The sequence below is a fragment of the Notolepis coatsorum genome (genome assembly GCF_963971535.1).
Source record: "Notolepis coatsorum genome assembly, chromosome: 3".
Classification (NCBI taxonomy): domain Eukaryota; kingdom Metazoa; phylum Chordata; class Actinopteri; order Aulopiformes; family Paralepididae; genus Notolepis; species Notolepis coatsorum.
Genome location: NC_140167.1, coordinates 10,310,411 through 10,328,122, shown reverse-complemented (window position 1 = coordinate 10,328,122; position 17,712 = coordinate 10,310,411). Strand labels below are relative to the sequence as shown.

The window sequence follows — 17,712 nt, the reverse complement described above, 5'->3', positions numbered from 1 at the left end:
CATACCTGCAAACCAGTCACATTATGCTGTCGGACCCCACATTACATACCTGCAAACCAGTCACATTATGCTGTCGGACCCCACATTACATACCTGCAAACTATAGTCACATTATGCTGTTGGACCCCACATTACATACCTGCAAACTAGTCACATTATGCTGTCGGACCCCACATTACATACCTGCAAACTAGTCACATTATGCTGTCGGACCCCACATTACATACCTGCAAACTAGTCACATTATGCTGTCGGACCCCACATTACATACCTGCAAACTATAGTCACATTATGCTGTCGGACCCCACATTACATACCGGCAAACCAGTCACATTATGCTGTCGGACCCCACATTACATACCTGCAAACCAGTCACATTATGCTGTCGGACCCCACATTACATACCTGCAAACTAGTCACATTATGCTGTCGGACCCCACATTACATACCTGCAAACCAGTCACATTATGCTGTCGGACCCCACATTACATACCGGCAAACCAGTCACATTATGCTGTCGGACCCCACATTACATACCTGCAAACCAGTCACATTATGCTGTCGGACCCCACATTACATACCTGCAAACCAGCCACATTATGCTGTCGGACCCCACATTACATACCTGCAAACTAGTCACATTATGCTGTCGGATCCCACATTACATACCTGCAAACCAGTCACATTATGCTGTCGGACCCCACATTACATACCTGCAAACTAGTCACATTATGCTGTCGGACCCCACATTACATACCTGCAAACCAGCCACATTTAGGTCACCTCTTAGATTCCAAATTAGGGCACTCAAGTGAATGATTTCTCAGTGCTTTAGTGCGTCTCTCACTCTTTTCACTCTCTGAGTTTGCAGCATATGACACTAGATACGACTGCGTCTCAGCGACCCGCCAATCAGAGAGGGTTTTTAGTTGCATAACGTGATTTTAGTCCAGAAATCTGAGATAGCAGTGGAGAGCGACACCTATGATCAGTACTAGTAGTCATTCTCATGTATTACCTCATAGAGCAAAAACTCCTATAGGGAATGAAATGGTGAAATCAACCCTGGAACCCCCCCCCCTCAAGAACCACTGGGGGTCCCAGAACCACTGCATCGGGGCGTGTGATGTGAACGTCTCGGATAACCGCAGATCTCTACGTTATAGTCATACAGCGTCAGACACAGAAGCAGAAACAGTCTCTCGTCACAGATGAGCGTTGATTACTCGATTTCTTAATTTAATACTCACATACGATACAGTATAATACACATAATATTTCATTTACATCTCACGGACACAAAAGCAAACAGTTAAATACATAGATAACCTTAGCACCATTATAGAGTAGGCTATCTGGCCACTCAGCCTCCCTCTACAATTCCTCTTCGTAATGATTTTCAAAATAAAACGCCTCGGCTTGATCTCACCTGCGGATGGCTTTACATGTACCTTATTTTACAGCAGCATTCACTTACAAAGATTAATTGGTTTAAAAAAAGGATGCACACCGTACCCCAAAATGGCATACTAAAAGCAATACTATATGTATCATATAATAACCATTTAGTGTTTCTCAGTGGAACATTTAAGTGTTTAGTGGTTCATGGTTCTTTTTTAACCTCCGTTTCGACACCGATGCATAATAAAAACATAGAAACGTGAATTAAAAAAGAGCAATTCCTGTATGACCATAGTGTGTGAGGAGGTTATGGGATAATTGGCTATCTATTAATCTTGCATATATAAACATAAATATTATATCAAGAAGTCTACATTGTTCTCAATTCATTATATGCTTTTCGGAGAGTATCTTTGTCTTCGTATATAGCTATTGTTTTTGTTTTATTTCGTTTTGGCTATATTGTTTTGTATTCAAATTATAAAACGAAAAAAAAAAAATTATTCTACTTTTTTTTCTTTTACACAGTGAAATTGTATCAAAAGGAATTTTTTAAACTCTTAAATCTAATCAAGGTAGCAGGGAACCCACTGTTTGCCTGTATCAGCACGTTATTGAATGAATGAGTTCAGAGCATCCTTGTGAGTTTGGGGACAGTGAGTACATACAGTATAAAATGTATTTCACTACACATTTCTTAGTCAGAAGATGAAAGCATCAAATCAACTTGAAACCTTCTCCTGTTGCTCAATCAGTAGACCCGGGGTATTTCAATTGACCCATCTCAAGCCCTGCCCTCTTTTCTCAAGCCTCCAATCACAACTGTCGTGATTGGAGGATCGAGAAAAGAGGGCGGGGCTTGAGATAGGTCAATCGACTCCGTTACTACTACATTATTTTTTCTTGAATCCCGTCTTGATTGACATGTCTAGGGAGTAAAGATTCCACAAATTGAGAACCGTTAAAATTCCAAATCCTCGCTGAAATCATACAAAATGGAAAAAAATATATAAAAAAAATAGAGATTCATTTGAACCCCCTTATTAAATGACATCTTGAAAAATGCAAAAAATATTGTCAGCAAAATGTGTGGTTGGATCGCACCCTTTTCGGGAGCCTTTTCAGAACTTGGTCTGCTTTACTTTATCGATGTGGTAGCAGAGCTTCAAGGCCGGGCCCAGCTTCAGTCCCAGGTATTTCATCATCATGTCACTCTTCAGAAGTAACAAAGCGTTTCCATCTATCTCCTGTGAAAAGCAGAGGTTCTCGTTAAAAACAGATCATTCTTGAATTGAGTTTCCCCTCCAGCCAACCCTTTAACCCTTTCACTGCCACACGACAGAAGGTTAACCCTTTCACTGTGACAATACAGAAGGTTAGCCCTTTACTATCACACAACCGACGGCGATGCTCCATCATTAGCATCATTAGCTCCGTGGATCGCCGTCGGTTGTGTGATAGTAAAGGGTTAACCTTCTGTCGTGTGGCAGTGAAAGGGTTAAGGTGTACGATCTTGCGTGATTTTCTGGATGAAGAATTCATCACTGAGGAATTCTTGATACATGATGTAGCAAATGAGACAGAAGCTTCAGTTCTGCATGATGTATTAAATGAAGCCCTGAATGATTCAGTTCTGCATGATGTATTAAATGAAGCCCTGAATGATTCAGTTCAACATGATGTATTAAATGAAGCCCTGAATGATTCAGTTCAACATGATGTATTAAATGAAGCCCTGAATGATTCAGTTCAACATAATGTATTAAATGAAGCCCTGAATGATTCGGTTCTGCATGATGTATTAAATGAAGCCCTGAATGATTCGGTTCAACATAATGTTCTAGAATTCCATGATAAAATTCCCCAAAACGTACAGCTGAAAGGGTTGAATGGAAAGAGGGTTGACCCACGTCGAAACCCCGCCCTCTTTTCCTCAACGCTCCGATTGTAACTGTTGCTTCCCGGGGGAAAAGCGACGGTTGCGATTGGGGGATAGAGGAAAAGAGGGCAGGGTTTGATACCGGGCTCAATTGAGTGCGATGATGTGAACCTACGTGTTTCCTGAAGACGTCGGCGTGAGGGCCCAGGGCCTGGGAGTCTGCGTCCCTGAGAAACCACACCACGTCCTCCACGGACCAGGTAGTCGGGTCCTTATTGGGGGGAGCCTTGGACTCCTGGGACTCAGGAGACGGGTTGTAACCTAGAGAGGGAAAGAGAGGGAGAGAAAGAAAGAAGGAGAGAAAGAAAGAAAGAGAGACAGACAGAGAGAGAGAGAGAGAGAGAGAGAGAGAGACAGAGACAGACAGAGAAAGAAAGAGACATTGAGAGAGAGAAAAAGAAAGAGAAAGAGACAGAGATCTTCAATATCTTTAGGCTAATTTTCGCTGTCAGAAGAAAAAGTTGCAACCTTCAGAGATATGAGATAAGAGAGAGCAGATTAGATTTTAATGTATTGTCATCATCATACAGCACAAGTACAGTACAACAAAAAGAAGTTTGGCATCCAACCAGAGTGCAAATGTAACAGTAAGTCAAGTCAAGTCAAGTCAAGTAATTTATTTATAGAGCACATTTAAAAGCTCGAGAGCCAACCAAAGTGCTGTACAGTACAGTCAAAGCATAAAATCAATGTCCCATAAAATACACAAATACAAAAAGGCACAACAGGACAGGACAGTACATTCAAAAAATAGGACAAGCGGATAGGGGAGCACAAAGTACAGTATAGCACACCGGGGACAGAGGAGCACAAGAAGAGATACAAGAGGGAGGGGGCAGGATAAAATTGCATGGGAGTGTGTGGGTTAGGGTGTGGGAGAATCAGGATTAATCGAAGGCTAGGGAATAAAAGTGGGTTTTCGAATCTCCAGGGGAAGCTGGTTCCATAGTTTGGGGGCTACGGCCTTGAAGGAGCGATCGCCTCTCTTTTTTAGTCTGGTGCGGGGGGGGGGACCAGCCGAGCCTGGTTAGAGGATCTCAGGGGCCTTTCTCACTCACTCAATTCTGTCCGTACCGGTCCGTACCGTCCTCATTCCAGGTCAGAGTGCGAACCCCCCCCCCCCCCCTCTCCCCCCTCTAGTTTGTGTACACACTGCGGTCTTGGTTCGCTTCGGGTTCTGTTTACGGTTTGCCTTTTGAGCGTTTACGCTTGCCGTGACCTGGGTGCTGCGTAGGGGGTGATGAGCTCGGTGATGTAAAGGGGTGCTGCACCCGATAGTGCCTTGAAGGTGAGGAGGAGGATTTTGAAATCTATTCTAAGTGGGACTGGGAGCCAGTGTAGGGAGGCTAGGACTGGTGTGATGTGCTCTCTCTTTCTGGTGCCGGTAAGGAACCTAGCTGCAGAGTGCTGGACCATTTTGAGGCGGGACATGGCTGCCTGACTGATGCCGGTGTAGAGGGCATTGCAGTAGTCAAGGCGTGATGTGATGAATGCATTGACTACCGTTTCCAGGTCGACGGGGGAAAGGATTGTTTTTATTTTACTGATGTTGCGGAGTTGGAAGAAGCATGACTTGACTATGGCATTTACCGTAGTCAAGTGCAATAGTAAAGTGCAATAGTAATACACAATGTACAGGTGATTAAATTGGGTATACAATATATAAATCAGTACTACTGAGTAATAGTGCTAATCAGATGTACGTACAGAGTTGTAGTATTAATATGTACAATGATACAGGTATATAAAGACACTATGGTAGTAGTAAGTCATACTGGCCAACAGCGTAACTAGTAAGAGTAGGTAAGGGATATGTACATATATAGATATTGTATAGTATCTACAGATGCGCAAAAAGGATTATATGCAGGTATGTATAGACAGATGTGGATAGATAGATATATGGTAAGAATACAAATATATATACGGCATACAGCATTATAGTACATGATGAATTCTACTTTACTGCTTTTTAGACTCACTTCCTTTCTGCTAACGTATGGCGTTCACATACCTATGTTTGTCTGAAATTATCTAAAGTACCAGACTAACTTTAAATGGAAATGCTGCTCATGTTAAAGGAACACGCCAACATTTTGGGAAATTATCTTATCGTCTTCTCCAGAGAGAGAGACAATAAGATAGATACCATAGTTTCCTCGCTGTGCGTTCAGTAGAAAGCCATCTGGTTAGCCTAGCTTAGCACAATGAATGGAAGCGGAAAGTGCCGGTTAGCCCTCGGGAGAGGTGTTTAGTTGGACAATGCCTAGGCTACCCATCACTGTCCACTTCCATTCATTGTGTTAAGCTAGGCTAACATGCAGCCAGATAACTTTCTACTGAATGCAAGGAGAGGAAACTAACTTGGTATCTTCTTGTCTCTCTCTGGAGAAGACGATAAGCTAATTTCCCCAAAATGTTGGCGTGTTCTTTTAAGAATTGACATTATCTCTTGTCTAGCTAATGCCTGCACCTCTCAAGACAGTTTGTGAACATGTACTGTACCACTCTCTGTTGAAGCTAGGAGACAGAACCTTCACATTTGTGACATCACCTGGATGATGAATAGACCATGAAGGGGGCACTGACTTTGTGGAGCTATAAAATGTTAAAGGAACTTTATGAGAAATGTGCTCACGTCTTCTCCAGAGAGAGACAAGAAGATGGATACCAATTTCTTTTCTGTGCGTTCAGTAGAAAGCTATCCGGCTGCAAGCTAGCCTATAGCTTAGCACAAATGAATGGAAGAGGATACAGACCAGCTAGCCTAGCTCTTGGCCAAGAACACCTCTCCCAGAGTTTTAAGCTAGGCTAGTGGTCCATATTCCATGCATTTATTTGTGCTAAGCTAGGCTAGCTTGCAGCCGGATAGCCGATTGATTGATTGATTGATTGATTGAAAACTTTATTAACAGATTGCAGAATGGGTACAGTACAGTACAGCTCAATACATACAATTGTTAAGGGGATGCAGACCAGAGAAAGACTTTCGTCTTGTTTACATCAGGGTCCCCCATTTTCAATTCATCATAAGCTTTCTACTGAACACACAGAGAGGACGGACTCTACGGAATGTCTGACTCTGGAGAAGATGGTAAGCACATTTCCCATAATGTTGACGTGTTCCTTTAAGTTGAGTCACAAAAAAATGTGAGGCTCATAAAAACTGTGCCCCAGTTACTGTCAATGGATCAACCCCCAAATGATCAGTTCCAGTGTTCTCTCTCTGATTGATCAGTTCCGCTGTTCTCTCTCTGATTTATCAGTTCCAGAACTTCCAGTGTGCTCTCTCTGATTTATCAGTTCCACTGTTCTCTCTCTGATTGATCAGTTCCACTGTTCTCTCTGATTTATCAGTTCCACTGTTCTCTCTCTGATTGATCAGTTCCGCTGTTCTCTCTCTGATTGATCAGTTCCGCTGTTCTCTCTCTCTGATTTATCAGTTCCAGTGTTCTCTCTCTGATTTATCAGTTCCAGTGTTCTCTCTCTGATTTATCAGTTCCAGTGTTCTCTCTCCGATTTATCAGTTCCACTGTTCTCTCTCTGATCTTTAGCTTTAGGGAAGAGAGGTGCATCTTCACAAACATTGACTGACCACGTGTGAATTGGGTGGCGTCATGGCTTTTTACCAAGAGTGCAGGGTGTAGTTATGATAGCCAGATGATATTTTGACATATCAGTAGATTCTATATCTATATCTGTACATATCCCTTACCTACTCTTACTACTAGTTACACTGCCGGACAGTATGACTCACTACCATACTGTCTTTATCTGTATCACTGTACATATTAATAGTAAGTAAGTAAGTAAGTAAAGTTTATTTATATAGCACTTTTCACAGAGACAACTCACAAAGTGCTTTACATACAGCAGAAATAAAATAAAATATTAAATATAAAAATAAAAAGCAAGAACCATTCAAGAGATAAGAGACAGAACAAAAACACAATGCATCACTGAGAAAAAAAAATACATATTTTATACCTGGAGGAGAAGCTCAAACATTACCCAAAGGCCTGTTTAAACAGTAATGTTTTTAGCTGATTTCTTTTTTTAAATGTCAACAGACGCTGCAGCTCTTAGGCCACGAGGAAGGGCCTTCCAGAGTCTAGGCGCTACAGACTGAAAGGCTCTGTCACCTTTGGTGATCAACCTGGTGCGCGGAATGACCAACAGGTCCTGGTCAGCTGTCCTCAGGGTCCTGCTGGGCACATATGGTTCCAGCAGGTCGGTTAAATATTCTGGTGCCTGGCCGTGCAAAGCTCTAAAAGTGAGCACCAGGATCTTGAAATTAATTCTAAAATGTATAGGAAGCCAGTGTAACACTACAACTCTGTACATACATCTGATTAGCACTACACTCAGTAGTACTAATATATATATATTATACCCAGTTTGATCACCTGTACATTGTATATTACTATTACACTTTACTGTTACATTTGCACTCTGGTTGGATGCCAAACTTATTTTTGTTGTACTGTACTTGTGCTGTATGATGACAAATTAAACATTTGAATCTAATCTAACGGTGAGTCAAATAGCGGTTGATAGACACCTCGCATGGAATGTTGTGTGTAGTTCTTTCTTCCAACATGGCTGCCTGTAACCATTGGTAACCACTTCAAAGAAAATGCCTAATTTCCGTGCTGTGACAGAGTAGGTAAAACTTTGGAAAAAAGCACGATATTACTGTTCCACTGCGATTCGTTTTCAAGATCCAGTAATAAAACAGCAAATGATGTTGTTTTTGTCGATAGATCTCTCAGACATCAACACAACCGTGGTCTCTTCCAACATGGAGGACGAACGGGCATCCTAAACATTCAGCGAAAGGGGCCTCATTACTGGACTCAAACGCTGCTACACTGCTCATTACTGGACTCAAACGCTGCTACGCTGCTCATTACTGGACTCAAACGCTGCTACAATGCTCATTACTGGACTCAAACGCTGCTACACTGCTCATTACTGGACTCAAACGCTGCTACAACGCTCATTACTGGACTCAAACGCTGCTACAACGCTCATTACTGGACTCAAACGCTGCTACAACGCTCATTACTGGACTCAAACGCTGCTACAACGCTCATTACTGGACTCAAACGCTGCTACACTGCTCATTACAGGACTCAAATGCTGCTACTATGCTCATTACTGGACTCAAACGCTGCTACACTGCTCATTACTGGACTCGAACGCTGCTACAATGCTCATTACTGGACTCAAACGCTGCTACAATGCTCATTACTGGACTCAAACGCTGCTACAATGCTCATTACTGGACTCAAACGCTGCTACACTGCTCAGCCACTTTACTGCACTCTCGTGCATCAATATAATGTGCAATTATTTTTAACTCGTCGAATATGTACTTATTTTTATTTACTTATACTTACTTGTACTTATGTCATTGCACAGACAGTTTATTGTATATAAATACTTTTTTTTTTTTTTTTTACTCTGTTAATTGTTGCTTTTTTATTCCTTTAAGCTGTGGAGCAGACGGAGAGTAAGAATTCCATTGTACTTGTTGCATGTGGCAAATAGAACTGAATGTGAATGAAATTTGACACCACCTGTGGGCGGCCACTGGGGGCGGGGGCGGGGGCCAAGCTGTTGGCCGGCTCACCTGTCCTGTTGCTCTCCGGGAAGGTGTTGGGGCTGCTGGACGTCTGCCTGCACATGCTCATGGGGGCGGAGCCGGTGGAGGAGAACTGCTGGGACGACCGGAACCCGTAGGAGGCCTTTGGCGAGTAGGAGGAGCTTATGGAGCAGAAGGCGGATTCACCCGGGTCCACAGAGTACCGCTTGGAGTCCGATTGGTCCAGATGGTAGTCGTCCGCCATGGACGTCTCAACTGTGTGTCGGAAACAACATTGTTTTTACACGTTGAAGGTTATAGTGAAGTTGCAATGACGCTGAATTGACTAGGTACTAGGATGAGTAAGCATACAGAATGTTCTCCATTCATCTGTCTCATTAAGTGTGGAATGGCAGATGTTTTTGTTGGGTGTCATATTTTCTCATCCAGTTGGGGGGAAATGGAGAAATAAAGACGTCAATGATGAATCAAATCAAATAATTTTGTCCTCACTGATGAACGACGCGTGACGTCATTCATCATCAACTCCGTCTGAACTGAACTGGTTACACTTCTGGTCCGAAGGCTCGACGACACGCTCTACTCAGTGATACAGTGGTATAATATCACAGAGTTTAAAACCTTGATCTCCAACCTTTGTCAATCAAGTTGTACGTGTTTTAATTTATTTGTTATCCTCATTTTTTTTTTATCTACTTTTTCGTTGCTCGCATATGCCCCCCACTGGCCGGTCATAGGGAGGATAGAAGCCTTGCATCACATGTCCCCTCCGATACATGTGGAGGCAGCCAGTCACATCTTTTCACCTGCCAGTGCGGACTCTCATTTGGCGAGGAGTAACGTGCGGGAAGCTCACACTGCCCCCGCCATTTTCCTGACTTTGCTGTGCAGGCGCCCAAACCGACCTGTAGGAGTCGCTGTTCACAACGACCAGACTACCACCCTTCGACTCCCCACCCGCTGACTCTGCCAATTGAGTTAGTATGACGGCCGGCCCAAGCCGGAGGCAACGCCGACAGCCGGATTCGAACCCGGTGTCTCTTGCGTTGGTGACGAGCGCAATGTCCCCTGCGCCACCCGGCCGCCTCATTGCCTTATTGTTATGATTTTATATGCTGTGTGATTTTATATGCCTTTTGTTTTTTGCTTATTTCTGTATGTACACTCAAACCTGACTGTAAATGAGAGAAACCTCAGTTGCCTTTCGAGTTTATTAAATAAAGGTTTGAAATAAAATAAAATAATAAAAGGTACTTTTATAAAACTCCAATCAATTATCACAGTAACACCAATAATCACCAATAAATACAACCTTTTCTCCCAGAGTAGTAATTCCGTTTCATTTCCCAAAGGAAAACCCTATTTTCCACATAACCTGCGTCAATCTGACACTCCTCACCGTCATCTCTCCACTAGGGATTTGACCCGTGAAAAGAGGCCGGTTTATTATATTTATTTCACTTCCCCCGCGAATAGAAACGGTGGTGGTCGTGAGCGTAAGTAAGTGGGTTTCACCCTCCGCTAAGTGCCCCCCCCCCCCCCCCCCCTCCGTAAAGGGGCCAAACTGGGAGAGTGTGTGTGCAGAGTACCGTCAGAGTGGTACGCCTCCCCGCTGTGCAGCAGCGCGGCGATGGGCTGGTCGCTGAAGAGGTTCTCACAGTGCAGGCTGCGGCAGAGCTTCTTCAGGAAGCGCAGGACGTAGCCGATGCTGTTCACCACGGGGAGACTCAGCAGATGCTGCTTCCCGTCGAACGTGGCTGCGAAGGAGAAACAATGAGATCGCAGGAGACAGTTTTTTTTTCTTCTTTTTTTTTTTAACATGTTTGTGTGCATTTCTAGCGAGGTCTTTTTCTTTTCTTATTTACAGCAGCACACACATCCACACGTCGTACACACTCACCTTATCACCCACTTTACTCACTTTAGACACTTTATATTAGGGATGTCCGATATTATCTGCCTTAAAATGTGATATCGGAAAATATCGGTAGCGGTTTTCAAAAAAAAATTATTATAATAATTTTTTTTTTTTTACATTTCGATAACCTTTATTTACCCAGGCAAGCAAGTAAGAACAAATTCTGATTTTATTTATTGTCAAAAGTATGCATAATGTTGTGTTAATTCCACAACAAGAGATATGTAATGTTAATTACCTGAAATTATGGGGGGGGGGGGAACCCCACATATATCGGTATCGGTTGATATCGGTTATCGGAAATTAAGAGTTGGACAATATCGGTATCGGTAAAAAAGCCAATATCGATCATCCCTACTTTATATTTATTAGTAAAGAGATTTGCATTACAATTCATACATACCTCATTGCACCTTAAGTTTGTACCTCATCCCATTTCTGCATTGTACCTCCCTGTAACTATTTGTACTCTGTATTGTATAATTGTATTATATGTATATTGACTGAACACTTTATTTGACGTACTTTTGACTTTTTCTATTTTATACTTTTTATCCATTACTGTACGAAGCACACTCCCAGGGGCTCATACAGGGGAAAAAAGCATTTCATGATAAAGTATTCTGTATTTTACTATGACAATTACTGTAATAAACAAACTTGAAACGTATGATGATGGAAAAACAGAAATGGCAAGAACACAAGACACAAACAGATACATTAGATGGTATTTCAGTGTAGGTGGAGAATCAAAAGGTATTTTCGGGTGTTTAAAGTGGAGAAGACTTTAAAGGGGAACTATCTTATAAATGGCCTTTTTCAGTGTTTAGCATTGTTTCCTAGCTATGTGGACTTAAATTTATAGGATCTATGTCTCTAATCTATGTCTCTAATTATCTAAATCCTCTCACAATATTCACCCTCACTGAACTGAGTCATCTGAAAATCTGCATATCTGTGATGTCAGAGGTTTCTCAGCTGCATAATAATGTGGCAGTTGGTGTGGCAGTTGGCACCAGGCCACACAGTGGTTGGAGCCCAGCCTCAAAACGGCTTAAGATCTTGAGGTAGAAAAATGCTGTTTTTGAGTACTTGATTAGAAATACAAAACAATGAATCTTTTTGAAAAAAAACTTACAGAGGTGTTCCATAGACTCACAAGAATTGTGTAAAAGTGCCCAAATAGTGAAAGAAATAGTAAAATAGTTCCCCTTTAAACACTTGGTGGTAGTCAGGTTGGAGGTTCACTATACATGTTGTCGTTCAGTATTTCTTCTGTGGCTTTGACATACACATACATTAGTGTATATCTGTATATATATTAAACTAAATAAGACTTGTGCACATCTAGTTGTACCCCGACTGGAGGTGCAGGTCAGCGCAAGAGAGATGTATAAAACTAAAAGAAGAATACCTTCAAAAGAAAGAAGGGACCGCACACTCCTCAGGACTGGTTTTTGCTTTTTTATTGCACAACGTGTTTCGCTTCTGCTTCCTCAGGAGGAAGCAGAAGCGAAACGTGTTGTGCAATAAAAAAGCTAAAACCAGTCCTGAGGAGTGTGTGGTCCCTTCTTTCTTTTGAAGGTATTCTTCTTTTAGTTTTATCTGTATATATATCTGTATATATACCCACACACATATATCTATATATACCCACACTGTATATAAATGTATCTATATCTGTATATATCCATACCTACTCTTATTAGTTAAGTATATGACGCAATGTATGTATATTCCATCCAAACCACCCACCCACCCACCCACCCACCCACACCGCCCCTCCCCCACTGACCCAAAGAGACTACATTGAATTGCTGTTGCATTGTGGGAGGTGTTGCGCTACCCTGCCTGAGGTCAGGCTGAAAGCGACCAATGGAGCCGAGGTCATGTTTTTTGTTAGTGATAACGTTCGATAACGGTGTTTGTTTTTTGTCCAGTGCAAATAACAGTATGATTTGACATCTTCTTGGTGTCTTTTTTTTGCAATACATATGTCACGGTGCTTTTTCATTCGTGTTTTAATAAAGTTTCTATCTCAAAATGTTTATAGTGCTGCTGTAAGGATTAAAATGTATAATTTAAGATTTGTATACTGTATATCATTGACAATGGTATTGTTCAAATCCATACCTTTGCGTGGACCTTAAAACACCTTAATATTTGGTATAGCTCCCAGCCGTAATGCGTATTGCTTATGTCCAGATCACAGAACCATTGCCTTGTTCAATCTGTTAAGTTTGTGTACTTGCAACACACTGACGACGGTCTAGAGCAGCGGCGGTCAGCAACCTTTTTGATACAAAGTGCCTTTTTAAAATGTTATTGTTACGTAATCATCAGTGTGCCATATCAACATTAAGGTTAACATTACTGTAAGTTTAATTATGACACCACATCAAAATGTAAATCTCCAACAGATCTGTAATTCTATTCCATCCATATATCCATATAACGTGCATAGCAATAGTTTTAATAACCATTTTCCTCTCATAATTATATGTACGTAAGAGCGCTATACAGGAATGCTGCCCTCGTTATGAGATGCTTGCTTGCCATACCTGGACACATTCAGCCTTGTCTGGGCTGTGCAACTGCCAATGGCTGTGAAAGAGGTAACTCGGCGTGGGGATGAGAGGACACTTAGGCGACGTGTCCACAGCCAGCTTTTTATGAGTTGCCAGCTCCTTTCTGTCATTAATTTCTATGCTGGAGACGCGACAGGCTCGCTCCTTTTCCCAGTGCCGCGCCTCGCGTTTTAGCGCTCTCGGCGGCTAGCGTTTTTGGGCGGAGCGCTCCCAGCGCCTAAAGTTGAAAATAGTTAAACTTTTGGAGAGGAACGCGCCGCTCATCAAGGTAACTTTTTTCGACCGACCAATCAAAATCGAACAAGTGGCGGAGCCGCGGGAGTCGCGAGACGCTCTGGAAACGCTCTGAGCATGCATATTTTTGCTTTTCAAAGCGGTCCGCCGTGAAAAAAAGGCTTTTAGTGGACACATAGCCTTACACAACATTTCCAAAAAGGTTCCTCTCTTACACACTTGCTAGCGTGCCATTGGTTAAGATACCGCCTGCCAATGGTGGCACTCGTGCCTAAGGTTGCCGACCCCTGGTCCAGAGAGCCTGAAACGTGCGTACAATCAAACCGGTGTGTGAGGCTGAACGACAGCCGAGCGCGGGCTCTTCTTTCTCGAGACCGAAAGAGACACTTCCCGACGTAAGAGACCTGCGCCGCCCGAGTCGGACACATGTGAACATCTCCCCTGTCAGCGTTTGTGTCGAGAGTTCCCTCGGACGCGAACAGAACCGATATGAGAGCGTAGCCCGACACCCAGTGATGTATTTGTTGTAAGATACCTGATATCTTCTCTCCCCCGTAGCCCTGCGTGAGCAGCGTGAACACGGCCTTCTGCTGGAAGGCGCTGTCGATGCAGCCCTGGACCGCCTGCTGCAGCACCACGGAGGGGCGGTCCGGCCCGAAGTGATCCGGGAGCTGCTGCACCCTCTTCCTGTCCAGGTTGGGCCCCGTGTTGGCCAGCTTGTTGATGTAGATACAGACTACAGAGACAGAGATATATATAGGTAGGTAGGTAGGTAGGTAGGTAGGTAGGTACAGTAGGTAGGTAGATAGATAGATAGATAGATAGATAGATAGATAGATAGATAGATAGATAGATAGATAGATAGATAGATAGATAGATAGATAGATAGATAGATAGATAGATAGATAGATAGATAGATAGATAGATAGATAGATAGATAGACAGACTGTTACTTCATACAATCTATGGGTGTGTTTACTGAAACCAGTAGCTGTGAATCATGTGCTCTTCCCACTGTAGGGTCAGAAGTCAGAAGCGCCTCGTACCTGTGAGCACCCGGGGCCTGGCGGAGTGAGGGGCGTGAAGCGCTGTGAGCACCTGGGGTGTGGCGGAGTGAGGGGCGTGAAGCGCTGTGAGCACCTGGGGTGTGGCGGAGTGAGGGGCGTGAAGCGCTGTGAGCACCTGGGGTGTGGCGGAGTGAGGGGCGTGAAGCGCTGTGAGCACCTGGGGTGTGGCGGAGTGAGGGGCGTGAAGCGCTGTGAGCACCTGGGGTGTGGCGGAGTGAGGGGCGTGAAGCGCTGTGAGCACCTGGGGTGTGGCGGAGTGAGGGGCGTGAAGCGCTGTGAGCACCTGGGGTGTGGCGGAGTGAGGGGCGTGAAGCGCTGTGAGCACCTGGGGTGTGGCGGAGTGAGGGGCGTGAAGCGCTGTGAGCACCTGGGGTGTGGCGGAGTGAGGGGCGTGGCGGAGTGAGGGGTGTGGCAGAGTGAGGGGTGTGGCAGAGTGAGGGGTGTGAAGCGCCTCATTACCTGTGAGCACCTGGGGCGTGGCGGAGTGAGGGGCGTGGCGGAGTGAGGGGTGGTGGCAGAGTGAGGGGTGTGGCAGAGTGAGGGGTGTGGCAGAGTGAGGGGTGTGGCGGAGTGAGGGGTGTGAAGCGCCTCATTACCTGTGAGCACCTGGGGCGTGGCGGAGTGAGGGGTGTGAAGCGCTGTGAGCACCTGGGTCCTGGCGGAGTGAGGGGTGTGAAGCGCTGTGAGCACCTGGGTCCTGGCGGAGTGAGGGGTGTGAAGCGCTGTGAGCACCTGGGGCCTGGCGGAGTGAGGGGTGGTGGCGGAGTGAGGGGTGTGAAGCGCCTCATTACCTGTGAGCACCTGGGGCGTGGCGGAGTGAGGGACGGTGGCAGCGTCCTGAGGGATGGAGCTCATGTCCGGTTCAGGGGTGCTGCTGGGCGGAGAGATGGCCAGCGGCGTCATCACCATCCTGGGTTTGAGCTGAAGGCAAAAAAATATGTTGTTTATTTGTACTCCCGATTTGTTCATTTTACACACGACGCAGGCTATATCCTGCTCATCGTATTCAGTGACCTCATCGTCACAGACATCTTTGTAGTGATGGAATAACAGGTGATGCTCATTGAATGGGCCAATGAGCTGTGTTGACAACACTGACACGTTGGCACGTCGTGAGAATAATACAGGGCGACAGTAGGACTTGAAAACCTAGGAAGTAGGGGTGTAAAGGTACACGTACCGAACCGTTTCAGTGTGTACCGTACCGTACCGAACAGCTGTGGTATGTACCGAACGAATACAACGGTATGTTAACCGCCCATCGGGGGCTGTTTTTTCCCACAATCTAATATAATTATAATTTTTTTCTTCTTTTCTTTACAAGTCGATTATTAATTATTTCAATATAGAATATTCGTTGACAGCCCCTACAAGTACAATTAGTTACTGCACACTGCATCACCCCCGAGTGGAACATGGAAAGCCAAACTTTACCCCACTGGACCGAAACCCGTACCGAACCGTGACTTCAAAACCGAGGTACGTACCGAACGTGTTTTTTTTGTGTACCGTTACACCCCTACTAGGAAGTGAAAGGAAACACGTCTGACCAAATGACTGAAACACGATTAGCGTGTATCGCTTAACGCTGCAGATGGCGGGCGAGCAAGTGCGGCTCCGCTCCAGGTGACAACACCGGGGGGGGGGGGGGGGGACCATCAGGAAACGGTTTCTCTCCGCGTGTGGCAACATTCAAAACACGGTGTCCGACACCGCAGCCGAAAAAAACAAAGACAAAAACTCGGGGTCCCACACTGACTACAGACACCTGAAGGGCACGGAGACATCTGTGTGTATGTGTCTGTGTGTGTGTGTGGGGGTACACATGTATTTTTAAACATGCTGTATCCACACAGCCTATAGCTCACCCCCCCCCCCCCTCCACGCCCCCCCCACCTCCCCTATCTGTCTGACCTTGAAGCCCGGCTTCCTCCCCCTCTTCTTTGGCACTTTCAGGGGCGGGAGGGACTCGGGGTAACCGCCGCGGTTTGGAAAATCCATCTTGGCGACATTGCGGAGCGGGGGTCTCCCCCTCTTCCTCCCCGGGATCTTCCCCGACAACGACTGGCTGCTGGGGAGGAAGGAGGGAGTCACCGCAGCCGATTGCATTTCACTGGTGTTGCTGTCTGCTTTCTGTGGAGTCACTGCAGGTCCACTCATCTGGAGCTGGGGGGGGGGCAGAGAGAGGCAGAGAGAGAGAGAGAGAGAGAGAGAGGAGACACACACACACACACACACACAAAGACAGAGATAAACAACCATCCATCAGAAAACGAGAGACCACGGCGGATGGACGAGAGTCACGAGACACATACAGTAGACGTTAATAACATATCCTTGCTACTCCCCCCCCCCCTCCCCCCCCTACCACCTCACCCCCCTACCACCCCCTGCTGAGACCGGTCCACAACAACCAAACAGCAGCACATGTTATCTCCCTAAAGCCCCTGAGCATTAGCACATAGATGCAGAGCGGCTTGAGACGGGGGAGGAGGGGGTGGGGGCTTGACGTGGGGTGGGGGTATAGCAACAACAAACAACCTATAATAATAACATCCGTCCGGCGTCCGAGCAGGAGACACCACGACCACCACCACGGCGGAGGAGGAGGAGAGGACGAGCGGTTTTACCGGCACCTGCACCACAGACAAGTCAAACAACACAAAGGCAACAACCCGTGCAGCATGAGCGGCACCTCTCTCTCTCTCTAGCCTACTATAGTATGATAAGCCCCCTCCTCCCCTCCACCACCACCGGGGGGTTTTGCATTACCTACCTGCTGTCTTCTATGGTGAATGCCTCAGAAGAAGAACCACCACCAAGCCCTTTGTCTTATAGGAGGTCCCGGGGACGCGGCTTGTAGGACGCGGCTCTACCGGCGAACCCCCCTCCCTCAGTAGGCGGCGGCGGCGAGAGCCATCTTTCCCCCCCCCTCCACCTCTTTCCGCTGTATCTGT

At 45.3% G+C, this 17,712-nt stretch overlaps 1 protein-coding gene across 1 annotated transcript; it reads right to left on the bottom strand.

The window, feature by feature from the left end:
* Positions 1 to 2,522: 2,522 nt before the first annotated feature.
* Positions 2,523 to 16,915, bottom strand: LOC311225228 (sex comb on midleg-like protein 4; the record flags this gene model as incomplete). Its single annotated transcript, XM_084310444.1, has 7 exons — positions 2,523 to 2,648; positions 3,456 to 3,601; positions 8,976 to 9,203; positions 10,538 to 10,705; positions 14,224 to 14,424; positions 15,547 to 15,676; positions 16,670 to 16,915. The coding sequence occupies 7 exons, from the start codon at positions 16,913 to 16,915 to the stop codon at positions 2,523 to 2,525; spliced, it is 1,245 nt and encodes a 414-aa protein (XP_084166570.1).
* Positions 16,916 to 17,712: the final 797 nt, after the last annotated feature.